The 18,848-nt window shown below is 42.4% G+C and overlaps 1 protein-coding gene across 1 annotated transcript in view; it reads left to right on the top strand.

The window, feature by feature from the left end:
* Positions 1–399: 399 nt before the first annotated feature.
* The window catches only part of NUP93 (nucleoporin 93kDa), a 76,174-nt gene continuing 57,725 nt past the window's right edge, over positions 400–18,848 (top strand). The window contains exons 1-2 of the mRNA XM_008939482.1: positions 400–578; positions 1,126–1,243. Of these exons, the coding sequence (XP_008937730.1) occupies positions 400–578; positions 1,126–1,243 (297 nt within the window). The remainder of the gene's footprint in view (positions 579–1,125; positions 1,244–18,848) is intronic.

Raw genomic sequence — 18,848 nt, 5'->3', positions numbered from 1 at the left:
CTGTAAGGGTCACAGAGTCCAACTCTCCAAGCTACTCATATTTATGGGTATACAAGTAATTTATAGCTAAATTAACACTAAATTCTTCACAGGGGCTTGTGTGCTTTCACTCTTCTTTGTATCAAGGCAGTATATGCACTGTCATGTGGCATCTGCACCCCACTTCTGACAGATCTGTAGATCTGCCTTAAGAACATAGTCCAGCAAGGCAAAGCCTTCTCTGAAACCACTTGAAAGTATTTCCTTGGTGTTTAGTGGAGGAGGATGGGCAGGAGAGAATACTGTTCTAGAAGACCAGGCTTATCTGTGCCCCTGTAGGTATAGAAACTGTTCACAGCTGAGCAAGTTTTCTGTCTCTCTGAAGGTTTCTGCGCATCTTGAGCAAACCCTGCAGCAGCGATGGATACTGAAGGCTTTGGAGAGCTTCTGCAGCAGGCAGAACAGCTTGCAGCAGAGACAGAAGGTATCTCTGAGCTGCCTCACGTGGAACGGAACCTGCAGGAGATCCAGCAGGCTGGGGAGCGCCTGCGGTCCCGCACCCTGACCCGCACCTCCCAGGAGACCGCAGATGTCAAAGCGTAAGTACGCGGCGCTGACGCCGGAAGCTCCTCGGTGCTGTTGGTGGGTTTGGTTTCCAGCACGTGGGGAGTCTTGCTGGGAGGACATGCCTGGGAGAAGCAGGATTATTCCAAAGCTGGGCTTTTTTTTTTTTTTTTTTTGTTCCCCCCTCCTTTCTCATACTTGCAAACCAAACTATAGTCATTGAAGGATTTCTCTGAGGAGCTACCAGTCCTTGTTTCAGGCACGAAAGCCAAAAAAATGCAGTACCTTGTTCTGGCTGCTGCTGAAGACATTTACCAACATGCTATGGAATTTTTCTATCTGGAAGGACTTGGCAGCTGTGCAGCACTGCAGTGGAACAGCAGAAGGACTTGGACAGGGCTGAGGAGGTTAGACAGACACAGAGGGCTGTTCAGCGTTTGGGTTCTGTGCAATTTTCATAACCCAGCTGGGAGCACTGCCTGTAGGCGGGCAGCTGCTGACCTAGGTATTGGTCAGGAATTTGGGTTCAGAGTCCTGTCCGTTCACTGCGCATTTCATACCTGTACAATTTCTTCCATACAGATCTGTTCTTCTGGGGTCTAAAGGGCTTGATATATCTCACATCTCTCAGCGACTGGAGAATCTAAGTGCAGCCACTACATTTGAGCCTCTTGAGCCTGTGAAGGACACTGACATCCAGGTAGGGACGTATCTGATGTATGAGTTATGCTGCCGTTGTAACAGCCATTCCTGTGTTGTGGTACAAAGCTCTGCTAAGGCCACTGGGGAATTAGCCTTGCTCTGTGTCCAACTCACTAACTAGAGGAAGAACAGAGGAGAGAGACTGCTCTCAATGATGAAAGAGGTTTGAGTTCACCATCAGAAGCTAAAACACTTGGGAATGCTGTGTCTGGGGCACGAGTTACAAGAAGGACAAGGCAGTTTCCAAATCTTCCAATTAGAATTAGCATTCCATGAAGAACATCATTCAGTGATGATGACATTGAAGCTTTGGTCATCCCCTAGGAGAGCCCCTGGTTGACCAAGTTCTGCATGGATAAGTAGGCTGCGGGCAATGCCAACTATAGAAGCTTCTGAGCCACAGGTTAGATGTAAGGTGCTGATATCTTTGTGGTTGGTTGAGAATCATCATCAGTTAAAGAAGGTCACAGGTAAGATGGTTGAGTGTTGAGGTGTTAGGCTGTAATCCTTTTTTTGCAGAGGTTCAGTTAATCATCTTATCGATTCTGTAGTGAAATTCATGTCGAGTTGCAGGCTCAGCAATGTACACTAAGGGTGTACCAGGGTCTGATGGAGGGAAACCTGTTGGTTTCATGAGTTTCACCTTTCATCATAAGTATCAGATTAGCAGAAGTTCTTTGAGTTCCAAATTCTTGCTGAAGTCAAGAGGAACTAGCTATGTACTTCTTCCCTTCGTTGGCCTGTCTTTGCTTTTCAAGCCTGAATTGCGCAGGGACACCCCTCCCCTCATAGCATTCAGACCTTTGTGTGTCTGATTGGAATAACATGTATGGAACCACTTGGCAATTCTGAGGTGAGGGGGCATTTAAGTCATCATGCGGAAGAGGTGAGTGTAGCTTTGTCTTTATCTCAGATGTCATAACTTTGTCTTGGTTGTAGACTAGCTTCATCATGTTCCATACGCTTCACCAGTATGGTTTCATCTTGTAAATTTTCCTGTGGATCACTTCTCCAGGTGTCTTAGAAATTAATGTGACCCATCTATTTTTGCTTCATGATAGTTGTCTGCTCTCTTAGAATATCTGCATAATGAAGGAAATCTTCAGCATTCATTACTCAGTTCAGAGCTGGTTATGGAATTGATGTGGGTTGCATTGAAGATAAGCCTGACTTTTGAAGGTTAATCATTTTGAAGCTTATGTTCTCTCACTCCTTAATGGCAGATGGCTAAGTTAGGAGGGTCAAAAGAGTTGCAAGCTTTTCTTTTTCACAGAAGTAGTATGCCCTAAACTACTTAACTTCCAAAGGGGGAAGGGAGGCTTCTGAAGTTAATCCACTTTATCTAACTGTTTTATTTAAGTATTTGGTGCCATACATTTTTGGGTGGATGGGCCCTTAGCCTAGTCTAATTCTAGTGTTAAGAGCCCTGTGGTTTCCTGCCGTCACGTGGGTTTCCTCAACCCCCTATTCTTGGATGCCCGTAGCTTTTCCGGTAGGCTGTGGGGTATATCCAGAAGAGTGTGACTGGCGGGTTGAGGAGGTTCTCCTCCCCCTCTACTCTGCCCTAGTGAGGCCACCTCGGGAGTATTTGGGCCAGTGCTGGGTTCCCCAGTTCCAGAGAGACAAGGAACTGCTGGAGAGAGTTCAGTGGAGCTTCAAAGATGCTGAGAGGCCTGGGGCCTCTCTGTGCCAGGACAGGCTGAGAGCCCTGGGGCTGGTTAACCTGAGAAAAGAGAAGACTCAGAAGGGATCATCTGCTCAGTGCTGATCAAGAGCTAAAGCGCTCCGGGGGCAAGAGACTGGGGCCAGACTCTTGTCAGTGGTGCCCAGTGACAGGACAAGGGGGGCCATGGGCACAAATTTGGAACCCAGGAGGTTCCATCTGAACGGGAGGAGAAACTTTTTGAGGGTGGCCGAGCCTGGAGCAGGCTGCCCAGAGAGGCTGGGAAGTCGCCTTCTCTGGAGAGATCCCAAACCTGCCTGGGTGTGATCCTGAGCACCCTGCTGTGGGTGACCTGCTGGAGCAGGGGGGCTGGATGAGATGATATTCAGAGGTCCCTTCTGACCCCACCATGCTGGGATCCTGTGTCCTGGAGATACGTCCTCACAGCCCTGAGCAGCGCTGCCCTGTGTTGGGGCTCCCTTCAGCCCTCCGGGGCTGGGGATGCAGCGGGGTGACTGTATCTGTGGGGACTCACTACCCGCAACATCGGGCGTGTTTCTTGAAGGTAGGATTTCTCCTTGAGCCTTTGCACCTCTTCACCTTCTGGCCATTCGTAGCATATTTGACTATCTTCTTTCACCCTCCCCAGATTTTTTTTGTTTCCCCCTTTTCGCTAAAAATTGGTGCACTTCAGAGACTCTTGTGTGATCATAGAGTGAGAGCTCTAAACCACTGGCATTTTTCACTTACTGTCTTTTGTTCCTCTACTCCAATTTATGATGCTGTATTTCTGATTGGTAATGTTAAACTTGAAACATGTCTTTCCTGACCCCATTCTGTCTAGATTTTTTTTCAGAAACTCTTCTTTTTTTTTTTTTTTTAAGGTTCACTAGTGCTCTTAATCTTTCTTTGATTTCTGATGTTTTTCCTTTCTGCTTTAAGGCCAATTTTCTTGCAGATTCTCAAGCCCAGAAGCAGGGGAGCTCTTGACTCTTTGGATCTGAGATTGTGGCATGTGAGAAAATGGATAGGACACTATAAGTTACTTCATTTTACTGGTTACCTGAACCAAAATCTCAAGGGTTAATTCTTAGTTATACCAATTGTCAAGACCATGTTAATTGGTTTGGTGACTCTGCTATGTTCTGGTGATGTTCTCAGTATATTTTCTCACCTCCAGTATATTTTTTTTTTTTTTTTATGACCCATGTCAACAATTGGATGTTTTTAGATTGCATTTATTTCTTTAAAAAATGAAGTGTTTAAACATTGAGTTCATGGCAGTTGGTATTATGGACTAAGTTCACTATGAACTATTGAAATTATTTAAATAAAAATAAGCATGTTTATTGTTCAAACAAATAAATGACAGGTGAGATTTCTTAACTGGAAAAGCTTGCAGGGTGTGGAAGGATACTGTTAAAATACTTTCCAAATGAAATCAAGAGATTTTGAGATTTGAAAGAAATTTTGGTATCTGTGACCCATTGATTTCAACTCCAGGTGATTTCTGTGGGAACTGGGTACTTCCCTTGCACAGGCTTTTTTGAAAGTGTCTTAAATACTGGTCTGTTTGCAAGTGTAGGTATCAAAATTCCCCTGTGCCTAGCCATCATTTTCAATCTGTCCTTTTGCTACTAAAGTTAACGTTTTCTTTGTTCTCACAGAGACAAGTTGAAAATCAAACCTTTTGGAATAGAAGCTGGATTCTTTTTTTTTCTTTTCTATAAAAGCATTTTAATTTAATGAACTTGTGGTTTATTTCTCACAGGATTCTAGTCTATCCTAGTGGAGCTTGATGTGAAGCACATGTGTAAGAGCATGTTTAAGTGTCATGTAGTAAATAGTAAATTTCTCATTCGTTGTTTTCAAGCTTAATAAAAACATTAAAGATCACAAGTAACTTTAAATAAGTTTATATTGTGAATATAGATATGGTTCTATCCTCCTGCCTAGGGAAAACTTCAAATTTAGCATAAAACCAGGGGTTAATTGCAGATCGGTGTGTTTTAAATGGCTAAATTAACCAATGAGTTACAGCCCTTCCTTGAGGAAAACCTACTTAAAAAGTACGAAATGAAAACTAGGATTAAAATCAATCATTTAAATCAAAGTTTCCTGCTTGCTGTGGTAAACCATGATTAACACTGGTGATTTAATCAGTGATCACTTTAATTTAAATCTGACTACTCATGTCTGAGGCCTAATATGTGCGTGCTTTGCATCTTATATTTTTTTTCAGAAAACGTGACTGGTAAATTAGCTAAACCAAATTTGCAGTGGGAAGCATGGCAGGATGCTCCATTTTAGATCCTGTTGCAGGCACATGAGTGAAGTGTCAGTTTTCAGGTTTTTGTCCCTGTTCTGCAGTTCACAGGTGCAAAGATTTCCATGTTTTGTGGAACATCATCTGCTCTCTGAGGCTATGTGCAGTTAAATTTCAAGCTGTCTGGCTGATGTCAACAGGGGACTGTTACAGAATATGGACAAGTCTGTACTCATCAGTAGGTGCTGGTATGGAGCCTCCAATAACAGGTTCTCAGCCTTTCAGAGTAGTTTTTATTAAGTTCTTGTTTAAGTACAAGAAACTTCCTTTTATATGCTGATGGTTGTCCTCTAGATCTGTTAATAAGTCTTAAGATTTTTTTTTTTATCTTTAGGTAAAGACATGCTGCAAAAGCTTCTTCCTATGTTACTTTTTCTTATACTTGGTGGTCATTGTTGGTGTTTATTTTCATTTTTCCCAGCTAATTAGTTTCATAAGGCTTCTTCAGGCTTGCTGTGTTTACTTTGAGTCAGATGCAGCTATCCCTTTACGCTGTGTAGAATTCCCCCTCTGTAAGTTGCTCCTGTGGCACCCTGGAAGGCTGTTTGATACAGAGAAGAAACCAGATGCCTTGCTTCTACTAATTTTACCAAACTCTACTATTCCTCTGCTGTTACTCAGGATTTACACAGACTTTCTGGTAGGCTTTAATTCTGTGGATTGGGAAGGGCTGTTCTGCATCAAGCCTGCAGTCTGTGCATTCTAACACTACCATTACACTTTTTAAACCAGCAAAAACTTCTTCCCAATTAATGAGCTTGGCTCACAGCTTATGGTCAGCATTGTAGGCTCAGCTGTCCTTTCTCAGTCCCATGTTCCTGATGCTGAACACACGTACTCGCAAGCCTGTGTAGTTTCCAGTAAACTTATTTAGCCTGAAATCATGTTAAGGAATCTACAAACAATAAGTTTCAGACACTTCAATTATTCTAGTACATATGGTGTCCCTCAAGCTGCAGTTGGAGCAGGTAGTATTGTCAGTTCATAAATACTTTACAACATCATTTGATTGAGAGGCAGAAACTGTTTGGTTTTTTTCAGGGAAGCACCTGAAACTGCAGGTCTGGGCACTCCTCCTGCCTGGGAAGCTGCAGCAGCTCTGTGTTGGTACAGCCCGTGTGCACCACAGAAGCTGTGCCTCAGGAGGTGAATGCGGGCACTTGTGCCAGAGACACAGCCCTAATACTTTGCCTTTGCTGACTGCTACAGTTACATAAAGGTTACAAATATGATTAAATCTTGACTGCATGACTTTTAGGCTTTTGCTGACTTCTAAATTCTGTCAAAGCTCTTGCAGCATGAAAATACTCCTAGACTTCGTGCTGTGCGCTCCCACATGGCTCCTTTGCATCTGGGGATTTCCCTGGTGGTTTGCTTGAGCTTCTCCAGCTTTCTTACCTAAAGTGCTTATTGTCTCCATTCCTTCTTCCACTGCCATCTATTTTAGCCCCCTGTGTGTGGGTAGCATAGAGAGAGATGCTAGAGTCTAATCACTCAGATGATGGAAGCCAGCAGTTGCAGAAGGAGAATTCCAGGAAATATCCTGTTTTGTATACAGATTGTAAAACACAGAGGGAAAAAAAAAAAAAAAATTTGGGAGGGAGGATCCTAGGGCATGAAGTCCCACAATGCTGATGTGAGACATCCAGAAAGCGTCAAGAGAATCCAGGACTTCACCTTCATAGAAGGCTCAGCTTGGGTTAACAAGCAAGAAGGACTTTCTGTACACAGCCTCTTTTAAATGGTACTCCGTAGTGCTGACTAAAAAGAAGTGCACCAAATTGCAGCTCAATTAATTATCTGAATTATTTATCAGTTGTAAAATGTAGATTGCTTGCACATAAAAGGGCTGTGAGTCCAGGAAATGTCTCCCACTAGAGCAGTAGGCCAGGAAGATTATGAAAAAGATTCTAGGCTTGCCATTAAATTATAGGAATTTGTATTTTTCCTCTCTCATTTCAAAGCCTGCGTTCTTAAGTGTTTGTTGTGCTGCATGCAATTTCTTGCAGCAAATCCAGTTCATAAAAATTCTTATGTCAACAGTTTATAAGGACCAAGATTTTTTTAAATTGTCAAAAGGCCTTGTTTAGGCAAAGATCTTTTCACGGTTGATATGGTAATGAAGTGATTCTGGGTGGTCTATTCAGTATGTAAATGCATGTTCGTTTTTTTTTGGTTTGGTTCTTTGCAGCTTTTAAAAATCCCAAGTAAGGGTTGATTGTGCAAGCAGGTATCCCAAAGATAGTGTGTGTGTGTGCAAACATAATATTGAATTCTGCTCAGAAAAGGTATTTCTTTGCTCTTCCAAAGATGAAGAGCTTCCAAAGTCATGTTCCAAAGAAGAGGACTGTGATGTTGTAGCAGACTCCTCTCAGGTCACAGGAATTGCAGCTGGAGGAGGAGTTGTTCCAAGTGCATGGGAAGGCTGCCCTGTTGTAACCTGTGAGCTGGGACCTGGCACTTGCATGTGTGCTGTTTGGATCATGTATGGATGTCAGGGAGAGGATCTGTGCTGCTTTTGTAAACTGGTTTGGGGTGCCTTGTTAGGGGTTAGTTGCAGGATCAAAGCCTGATTTTACCTGCTAACATAGATTGACTTATTACAAGTGTAAGTTATGCTTTACTGCACACTTCGTGTTTTAAGCATGGCTTGGTACTAGATTTAGTCCCTCCTTTATGCTTGTTTTGCAAAATCTAAGCCCAAAACCATGGTGCTAAGTTTAAGTAATGCTGTTGCTGTCAGTTTTAAGGCTTGGTCCAGCTCTGTGGAATGAAGGCTGGGGGCAGACACAAGCTCTCTCTGCGTTCAGTGCTGATCTGGGTAGAAAGTTGGAGGTGAAGGCCTGGCTCCATTACACTGAAGGAAAATTTTGTTGATTTATCTTATTTGTACAACACCTTGGCCTTCTGATCTCAGCAGAACTGAAATAAAAGGTAGTGTACCAGGGATTGGGTTTTATTTCTGGGTGTGGATGCTCAGAGTATTGACTGAGTAGCTCTCTGGAGGTCCAGATACAGAAATAAGAGCTTTTATCTAAATGAGGGCAGAAGGTTAGACTGAAATCTGTCCAAGTGGCAACGGAGGCAGACTGAAATGAAGTATCTGAATATTTTCAAGTTTTTCCAAGTACCGTAAACAGGCTTCCTCTCAAAGGCAGCTTTGACTTCTGTCTCAGTGTTGGTAGAAGCTGGGTCCCAGGATGCTCAGCCCAGCACTGCACGTTCTGCTTGTGTGTGCGCGCCTGTGACTCACAATTTAAAAACGTTTACTCTGACATCAGGTTCCAAAAGGGTGCATTATTCATCCAGTGAGCTATTACTGCTACTTTATGTTACCGTTTGTGATACACTTTGTGGTATCTGCTAGAATAACACCAAAGCCCATGGTAATCTACTAGAGTGTAACTAAAATCAGAGTTTATAAATGGAAATGCTGACACAACCTTAAAGGGGCAACCTCAAGTGCTGTTCACCATCCATTGTTTGCATTAGCTGAGCCTGAAAATGCATTTTTCCTCTTGCAGATTTTGTCCTTTCCCATTTGCCAAACATTGATTTCTCCCCCTCCTCCAAGTCCTTCAGTTCTAATGGAGCTTGAAATTAAGGTGGCTTTATTTTTCTGTCGCTTCCTTGTTCCCCCTAATCGATGATGCCAGCACAGCTGTGGGGACCTTTTAACCATTGCAGAGCCAGGACTGGGAATGCAGGAGGACAACCTTCTACCTTGGGGTTTTGTAAGTTTGCTTGGTCACTGTTGGGTTCTTTGCATTGCCCCAGTCTGAATGAAAAAAATCTTCTTTGTGGTCATAGTTGTGAATTCTTGAAAAACTGTAGAAATCTTACGCCTCAAAAATAGCTCCAAAAATATCTCTGTACAAAGGTTCTCAGAAGTATTTTTTTTTTTCCCCTTCCATTACTAGTGCCTGTGAGTATCTAACCCTGTCATCTCCTTTGCCTAGATTCTCATTGATTTAATTCAGGATTTGACCCTTAACGTATACATTTAGGTATATAGATCAAGAATATAAATATCCTGATAATTAAATGTGGCCGGAGACAGTTTTAACACAATTGAAGCAAGCAGTGATGTGGAATGAATATTTTGACACACAGGAAATGCAGTTAAGGGATGTGGACCTTAGAGATACAAATTACAGGAACTTCCTAATCTCTGAGGTGTTCGCTTGTCCCTCTTCTTTTAAATAACATGTAACAGTGTTATGGAAACCTCTGAAGGAAAACTGCAGCCTGTCTGTGGCTCTCTGCTGGGTGATAGACTTGTGAGGGCTCTGCAGCAGGCAGCCGGGTGGCCTGGCCACCACCTTCCTGACCCTGGTAGTCCCCAGGGCCCCTCTTGAATGAACAGGTTGGTCCTGAGCTATGTGCTGATCAAAGAACACCGTGGGAATGGCACAGGCTGTGTAGGCTGGGATGTGACTGGGCTTCAAGAGTGCAGGCATCTCTATTTCACAGCCAGCCTGAGATTTTTGTCAGGTGGTTGGTTGGGTTTTTTTGTTGGTTTCTTTTTTTTTAAGTTACAAAAATCCCACCAAAACAAACCAGTTTTGGGTGTCACTGGCTTTGCTTGTCATGTTTTTCATTGCACTGCTTAATCTACATCTAAGCAGCACTTTTCCCTAGTTTTCGTTACTGGTTTAATGGCAGTGCAGTTTTAAATTACCCTGGCCCTGTTAACCTTGAAAACACACACACGCACCCCCCAAAAACCCAAACCATGACACTTTTGATGTAGAATACTCTGTGCTGTTTTGTCAGTTGGCCAGGTTACAGTCACTCAATAAATGCTGGAATGTGGAATTATTTCAAATTTCTTTTGTTTGCTCGGTTGCATGTTAACTGAAGTAATTATGTGGTGATCTTCCATTTCATCATGCTTCTAATCATGGATTCCTAACCCTTAGGGTTAGGAACAAGGGGAGGAGAGACATGATCTGCCTTTCTCTTTCATTATGGGTAAACAAGGCAGTATGAAAGGGATGCTTCAAACCTTTATGCTAATGCAAGGTCATGAGATGGAAAAATTGAGAACTCTTGTTCTAGTAGCTGTGTTTATTGATCTATTTAAATTCTGCTGTGTCCTGGCACATTTTAGGTTTCCTGTCTGCTTAATCCAGATATGTTCTTTGCATCTCAAATAGCTACAACTGTAGACTTTTAATAAACAACTTTGAAGTCTCTATCATAAACATCTAAAAACAGACACCAGATCTTGAGTTGTAACACTTGACTCAATTTCCCCCCTCTCCTCTTTTTTCCTCCTTATGCTGCATAGCTCTGCCCTTTGAAAATTGTTCCAATTCTTATTTGAAGGTGAATTCACACCCCTGTGAAGGGAAAAATACTGTATCAAAGGCAGTTTGGAGATCCCATATCCAAAACACCACCTCTCCTGCGCTGAGGTGTAGACATCCCTGCTTCTACTGGTACTGTTGCAGGACCCTTTAAGACACCACATGTAGCTGAAACTCTAGAGCAAGCCTTGACTGGTTGTGGCAGTGATTATCCAAGTCAGAGTTTCACCAGGTCTCTGCTCAAAGCAATGTTACTATTGCAAGAAGTACTGTGGGATCATTAATGGCTTTCAGGATCTTGCATCTTACCAGGAGGACAGTGCTTCTGGCAAGGTGGTACCTCTTAATGTCATGGTGTCCCATGAATTTAGTGCTCACTGAAGTCTTGTATTGACTGCTGACTTAGTGTGTGCTCAGCATGTGCAAATGAACGATTGGAATTACAGGTTTCATGGTGCTGGAAGAATTTAGTGGAATGGTTTCAGCTCTGTGGTTGCACAGATTGATAAGGAGTAACAATGCTGAGGTGTGAGTTCTTGCAAGCTGGCAATTTGCCACCTCTACATCTCACGTGATAGAGCAATTAGTTGGGCTAAAGAGGTGGGTTCATTTCTTGATTTGAAGCTTGGAGTGGTGCTTTGCAAAAGCTACATCTGTTTTGTTTTGACAGACATTGATAGTTCCATCAGTTTTGAAGCCATTATGAAGAAGGCAAAGACTTTATGGGACAGGAGTTGGAGATTTCCAGTACCTTGGTTATAGCTCTGAAATAAAAGATCTGAAGAGTTGTGGTGGATTTTAACTGTTTCTACAAAGGCGTGAACCCAATTCATCATTGTTGCCTTTAAGAGTATGTGGGGGAAAATCAGGACAATGCATTGTCCTGAGCGTCTTCCTCAACTAATCCCTCATGGTGCTGTGAGCTGTGTAAAAGAAATTACTCTTTCACAAGGGAAGTTTGTGAAGTGAGCAAGCCAGGCTGTCTCGCCGAACTCCTGTGGTCACAAACTCCAGAAAACCCTGGACACTTCCTTACCAGCAAGGCTGTTCATCAAATCTCTTACAAAAGCCAGCAGCTGCTACAGCTCTCGACTCCCTCCCCTTGTTTTAAGCCCCTGTAATTTACTCGGGCCTCTTGAAAGTCTTACTCCACTGATGAATTCTACTGGGGTTTATTGCTAAACTGTTTGTGTAATTTAGCAGTCTGGAAGAGGCCGCAGGTAGGTTGTTGTGCATGCTCTCCTCTCCACTGGAGTAATTAAGCAGTTCAGTTTCCACATCCCGAATCTTAATCCTAAGCGTTATCAAGCTTTGGTTTAAAATAGTTACGAGCTAATAAGTGTGTAAACTGTTTACCCATGCCTGGGCATCAAACCATGGATGTGCTTAAGCTTCCTTGGGCAAAAAAGGCAGCTTGAGAATTTGGCAGGTTGCGGAAGAAATGTTTGGGTGGTGTGTATGGATGTTTTTTAACTTTCCCTTTTGAAGTCAAAATGAATTCTTATTCCTGCCAAGATAGGCTCCTGAAAGAAAGTTGCAGCCTTTTGAGGTGGAACTAAGGACACATGCTTTTGCTTCATTTAGATTTTTGGCACAACTTCTGTTCTCACTGCCTCCTTTCTGTTTTTTTCCTGTCCTTTATTTCTCATCTTTCGTCTGCTTTTTATTTTCTTAGTCCAGTTATATTTATTCCCTTTGCTTTCCTACTTAGGATTCATCTATTTCCTCCTGCCCACTCTTCACTTAGGTCTACTCTCTACTCAGGTCTGTGCTTTGACAATATGTTGGTGCAAGAGGGTTATTTACTTTCAGCTAAGTCATTAAGCTCCTGGTTAAACAAAAAGCAGTTGTTGCAAAATGCTTCATGTCGGTTTTCTGTGAGCATGGAAGTGACTGGAAGAAGCTCAGGCAGGTGAGCTGGAATGTTCTACACCAGCCCATTATTTGTATCTCAGCAAGCATGTGAGATGCATGGTGCTCCCACCAGGAGAGATCTACTTATGCAGCATTTTAAGCCGCAGCTAGCAGATTATTTTGTAACTTAATTAGAATGGCATGCTTAATTGTTGCTTGGTAAAAATGGCTTGAGGAGGTTGGAGGGACTTAGATGTAAAATAACTTCACAGAGGATCAAGTAGCATTTTGCCAGCTCTTGTGACTGCAGCACAAATCTCTGGACTGTCTTTTCTAAGTCCCAATTTCTGGAGCACATGATATCTTCAGTGTTTGTTGTGGAGTGGAGCTGGAGAAGGAGGGGGAGGTTTTCCGACCCATGGTGTTTTTGAAGAGGCCAAGGGGAGGCTTGCTGGTGTTATGTGAGTGCTGTCTGAAAACCAGTGAATGAGGAGAGACTGATAGATGTGTCAGTGCTTAATTTCAATCTCAGCAACTTTATTAAACCTTTTTGAATGGTTCAATGGGCTATCCTAGACTTGAATCAGAGATACAGGGTTAGCTGAAACTAAATTTATCATAGTTGAATTATTAGATGGGATTTGGGGCAGGCACATCTATTTAGTTGGCTTTGTGTGCTTATGACCAGCACTGGATAGTTCAGAGGAAAAATGTTGACAGAGATCTTCAGGGGGATATCTTCTCGCTGTATTAGGCTTCACCCTGTTCTCTAGTGGTTAGAGATTGGTTAAAACCCTGAAGTGTGAGGGATAATAATTTCCACAGTTTGTGTTAAACACAGCTCTAGATATTGTCAATATCCATATACATAGAGAGTCAGATTTTAATCCCATTATGTTTTTGGCCTTGCCAGCTTCCTGTGGTAGTAACTTCCACAATTCAATTGCAGATTGTGTTAAGATTTATTTCTTTGTATCGGTTTTGAGCTTGGCATCATTAAACCAGATATCTTTTCCTTGTTGTTCAGACCTGTATGAACTGGATTTCTGGGTCTCCCCTTCCTAGATCGGTTATTTTGGAGATTTTAAGCAGCAGCTCTCATTTTGCTCTTCTTTTGATGTTACCTATCTCAAAAGCATTCCCATCTCACGTCACATGAAGAGAGTGTATATGCTTTGACTAATTCCCCAAATCTGGCCTGCCGTTTTTCTTCTGAGGGTGGCTGTCCAGCTTGCACTGTTCTGGATAAAGCTGTGTCATTGTTTGGTTTCTCCGATGCTGAAGTGTAATGTAGCCAAACTGGGTGTGAAAGGCTGAAGGAGCAATCTGCAAAGGATTTATCTCAGATGAGTGGGAGCAGACAGGTGGGTATACCTCATGGTATTGTGACAAATCCTTATCTCTAAGTGTGTTTGCAAGCCAGTAGGATTCTTTGGGCTAGATTCTAATGTATGAAGAAAGACATTTCTGAAGAGAAGTGCTGGAGGAAATGGAGAGGGGAGTAGAAAAAAACAAAACAAATCACATTTCGAAGGGATGAGTGGGAACCTGCATGTTATCTCCAGATCCTCCCAGCAGTAATTGATTTGGCCTGCTGTGGTTACCATATAGTAACTCTGTTGCAAGCCTTGAGGCAGGAGCAGAAAGAAATAATGAATGTTTCAGAAAATGGCATGCATGAATCCTTTAACTCTGTCTGTTAAATAGATACAAAACCTAAAGGCTTTAATGAATCTGAAATAAGCACTAATTCAGTAGTCAAAAGACTCACTATTGTTTTGACTAAAAGAGGCTTTGCCTGTTTGAGGCCCTAGTAAAAGCTAAATGGTGGAAGCTGGATGCAAAGACCCACCTCACTGTGGCATTACACATTTGGACACTGTACTTTTTTTTTTTTTTTGATAGAGCTAACCTTGATGTATTTCTTAGTCCCTGTCCAGCTTGATTTAATTTTTCCAAGGTTAAAGATGGCTTATCCAGAAAATTTGTAGCTCATTTCTAATGGTAAGAAGCTTGATTACTCAACAGATACAGTGAATCGATACTGCTGCTCTTATTTTTGTTTTGCTATTTGACTTGAGGTTAATGTTTTGGCTTCCTATTTGCTGGTAGGATGAAGCGCATGATAGTGCTGCACGTAATTAATTAATGTGCTATGCTAAAAGTTTTGTTGTTTATCTGTGGGTTTGTACTCTTAGATGACTTATTCTCCACCTTTTCTGATGTCCTTTGGATTTATTTCTTTTTCTTAGAGGAAGAACCTTTGTGTCACCTCAGTGATTTCTGTTTTTAATAAGCTTATGGTTTAGTGAATTGCAGAAATAAGCACCCAAGGTGGACACCTCTTCTGGCTTGTTGCTGAAACAAGGGGGAGCTGGGCTGGGAAGGCATTACCTTCAACTAGTCGTGTAAAATCCTTGGCTAAGAGTTGATCTGTAACTTGTCTCTCAGTTATATTCCTGTTAGTCACTGTAGCAGAACTGTTAACTCCTGTCTTTCTGCGTCTTTCTGTCTCTTTCCTCTGGGTCACTGTATTTGTTTCCTTTTTCCTTGCTTTCTGTGAGCCTTTTGCATTTCCTTTCAGAGGAATCCCTCCAGCATCTAAGATGTTATTCTGTGTCTTTTGGAAGCTGTCAGAAGGCAGCTAGGAAGCTCTAGGCCTTCTGCCCCTTTCTATGTGGCAGGTCCACACCCAACAGTCCTCTGTGAGAAAAGAATCTGGGGCTTGTTCTGAACGCTGGATGGTTCTTGTTGACATTTAGGACTGCTGGGTTTGGGGTGGAAGTGTTACCTTGGAGCCCATCCTTCCCCAGGAGTGCCAGAAATGGCATGCCTCCTGCAAAGCATCACTGGGGGAAGAAACAGCAATTCTTGCTTTTCAGTCAGAATTTATCCCTAAAATAAATACCCAAAGCTAAGCTGTGTGGAGAAATAACATCCTTTTGCAGCAGAAGAGCTGAACAGATCTCTTTCCCGCAGGAAAATGAGTGTCAGGGGGTTGAATCTGCAGTCTGTCTTAAAGGGCAGGATTTAGTTCTTTGTCTCAATAGATCTATCTTCTCATGGTTATAGGTTTGCTCAGTGTCTCACAAGGTTTCTTCCTCAAACTCTTCTGTATTCATTGCCTCTTAAGAAGCGCCTGTGACATTTTCTCTCTGAGATGAAATACTAATTTCCAGCCAATATATTATATATTAGCAATGCACCCTGGCAACAAATGTTGCTTGCAACTACATATTCCAAGAGGAAGGTGGGAAGCACAATTCAAAGACTCCTGGCATTACAGAGACAGCTCAGCAGAACATGTTGCATGTGGGAAGTGCCCCTGCGGATCTAGAGAAGGTTCATGTTGCCACCTCAGGAGTTTTTAAAACCATTCCTTTTATGCAGAGCTCTGAGGTGGATCCTTTTGCCTTTAGCACACTTAATTGTTGTTGTCTGCAGGAAAGAGCCCACCTTGGTCTTGGGATGTGCAACTCTGGCGTTTGCCATGTTGGCAGGATGCTGGACGGTTCTGGCCATGTCATGCCAAAGGAGAGAGGGTGAGCTTCCCCCTGTATCCTTTAACAGACTGTACAGAAGATGTTCTTTGCCTAGTCCACAACTGCACGTGTCTCCATTTATAGAAGCAAGTGTTTAACTGGTTTCTTGAAATATAATTTTTCTCCAATACTTTGTAGACTTTATTGTGGAAACTTTGAAATCAGTCAGATGAGGCTCTTCTGCTATTCTCCCAGGCAGCAGCAGCAGCTTGCTTGATTTCATCTTTTTTCTAACTGAAGTTGCAGAGAGATAAATTGAAAACTATCATGACTGGTATCCTGTACCTGTCTGCCTTGTATCAAATGCATGCAGCAGACAGTGAAATCGAATCGCTGTCACGTGTGACTAAAGAAGGGGCTTTTTTGTTTTTCACAATTTCTTTTTCAGCAGGTATTGCAATTTCTTTTTGTAAGCTGAATATGTAGTTAACGCAGTTCCTTGAGAAGTGAGGAGGAGTTCTGTTAAATATGGGAATGCTTGGAGGCTTTTGTTCTTGGGCAGTGTAGGTAAGACCTCAGATTAAACATAGCTCCCAAGCTTATTTGTCTATTTTACTCTTTCTTTTTCCCATCTTGAAAGGAACCCTTTGCCACTGCTACAACACCAAATCTTTGGCCTTGCTGTGTGGTATCAAATAATGATCTTTCAAAATTAACTTCCAGCTTCTAGAACAAATCAGGAGGGACATCATGTCAGCAGCAGGAGTGGCAAACTCTCTGTTGCAGAGAGGCTTCCAGGTGGTCACTCAGTAATGCTGCTGAGGGTAAGGTCAGAAGTGCTGGATTTGAGAGGCTGAGGTGCTGGCACTTGAAGCACTAGTTGTGAAAGCAGTGCAGTGTATTAATTTAGCTTTCATGGATAGGCACAACTTTACTGTCTAAATCTTGTTCCTTCTGACAGTCTCACAGCTGATTCTGTTGGACTCTTCTTGTTTCCAGGGCCATCATGAGTGTAAAACTGATTCAAGTGCAGTGCTACCCTTGAAAATGGTTTTATTAAAGCAGTGCCTTTTGATACACCATGGTACATCCTGATGGAATAATCTGATCAGTGGGATCATTGGAGCTTCCTTTTGCATTAATACAAAGGTTTAGTTGCTTGCCACTTCTGACAGCCCAGCAAAACAAACTGTGAGGGAAGAGCTGTCTTTCATTCCTTGTTCTTTAGGTTTGGCTTTGGGATTTTGTTTGTTGGTTGGTTTTACTATTAATCTCTTGAAGGATTTGCAAGTGCTACAAGGAGTATCTGCTACCAGTAGGAGAAGCAAAACTCTCTGGATGTCAGATGCTGTGTCAAGTTTCTGTGGTCAGTAGTTAAATATGTTTATTACAAAGAAAACCCCAAACACATTAGTGGTTCTTGGAATGTGTGTGTTTTTGAAATCCCTTTTAACAGAGTTTTTATGATCAAGACAAACTTGAGCTGTTTTGGAGCACAGTTACACTGCAGGCCTAGGATAGAGAAGCAGAGGGAAATGAAGGCTGAAATAGCAGAGGGTTCTGCTCATCAGTATTGAACGTGAAGGTGGAGATGTCAGGGCTGGAATATCCAGCAGAGCTGCAGTTTGATGGATTGAATTGTTAGAGTGTGCAGCCAGGTGGGGTATTGGCAGCGTGCATCTGCATAGCTTCTACCTCCAGTTACAGCAACTTCTACATCGTTGACTGTTGCACAGATTAAAAGCAGGGGCTGGAGAGGGCAGCACAGGGAATGACTAATAATAAGAAAATATTGCCCTGCAATCTCTTAATCATAACTTATATTAATGACTGGTACAATGCTTTAGCTTGAGATAGAAAAAAAAAAAAATAACAAAGATTCAATTGCGCATGGAATATCCAAGTGCATTTGTCACTGTGCTTTGGCTTCTTGAGATTTATATCCAGATCTAAGCAAATATTATGTGTCCTCTGTAGTTTAGAAGTGTCTGATGACAAATTGCATCTTACATGATTTTATAGTTGTGAGAACAGCTAAAATGGAGCCCAGGCATTTAGCTTTTGAAGCTAGAGGTTACAAATGAGACGTGAAAACGGAGAAGGTTCTGGAGGGTTTTGGTTTAGGTTTTTTTTTTTTTTTGTTGGGGAATAAGAACGAGTCCTGAAAGAGCCAAGGCTATAGGATTGCAGCGGTTTAGATTTAACCGTGTTTACTTGCTGATAGAAAGCACATTCAAAACAAAACAGCAAACTGCTGTTGGACAAGCAGGGATTTTTTTTGTTTGTTTGTTTTTCAGGGGTTCCTCAGGACAGAAGGAAGAAGGGGATGTCTGTTATAAACTTTGAAAGCAAGCAGCTGAAATATGTTCCAAGAGTATTTTGGAGCAGGAGTGCCAGTTTAAATATTTATGCAGTGTTTTATTGCACTGATTCAAATATTGAATAGTGCCTGACCCTTGAATTTTTGGCTCCCTGCCTGCCTGGCACCCCATGATGGGTATATTTACTTAGAAAACAGCCTTCTGTGGCAGCTGTTTTTCAGCACAGGAAATGGGGAAAGCTGGATTTTGATTCATTTTTTGTCATGATTTTCATGCTTGACTTTGAGTTCAAGAAATGCTTTCCCATGCATCCGTTTCTTCACCTGAGATATAAAAGTAGCTTTTACCACTGGCTCTCTCACAGTTGTGAGATTCTGTAGTGGAAGCTTACATGGATGTTTTCCTTCTTCCTACTTCCTCAGTCCTCTATTGCTCACAGTCCTGAGCAGTACTCAACAGCATTTAACCAGTATCCACCTTTCCCCCCTCAGATACCAGACCTTGTACAAAATCGGGTTGTTTCTCCGCATCAATAGCTGTATGGTTTGGCAGAGCTGAGAAGCACAGCCCTTGGTTGCTCCTGTGTAAGGCTGAGCTCCTGTCCCCACCTGAAAGAAGAAGCTGAAGCTGTGCTGCAAACACCCA

This window comes from Merops nubicus, unplaced genomic scaffold, assembly GCF_000691845.1.
Source record: "Merops nubicus isolate BGI_N331 unplaced genomic scaffold, ASM69184v1 scaffold2284, whole genome shotgun sequence".
In the NCBI taxonomy this organism is placed as follows: Eukaryota; Metazoa; Chordata; class Aves; order Coraciiformes; family Meropidae; genus Merops; species Merops nubicus.
This window is presented reverse-complemented; position numbering and strand designations above follow the sequence as displayed.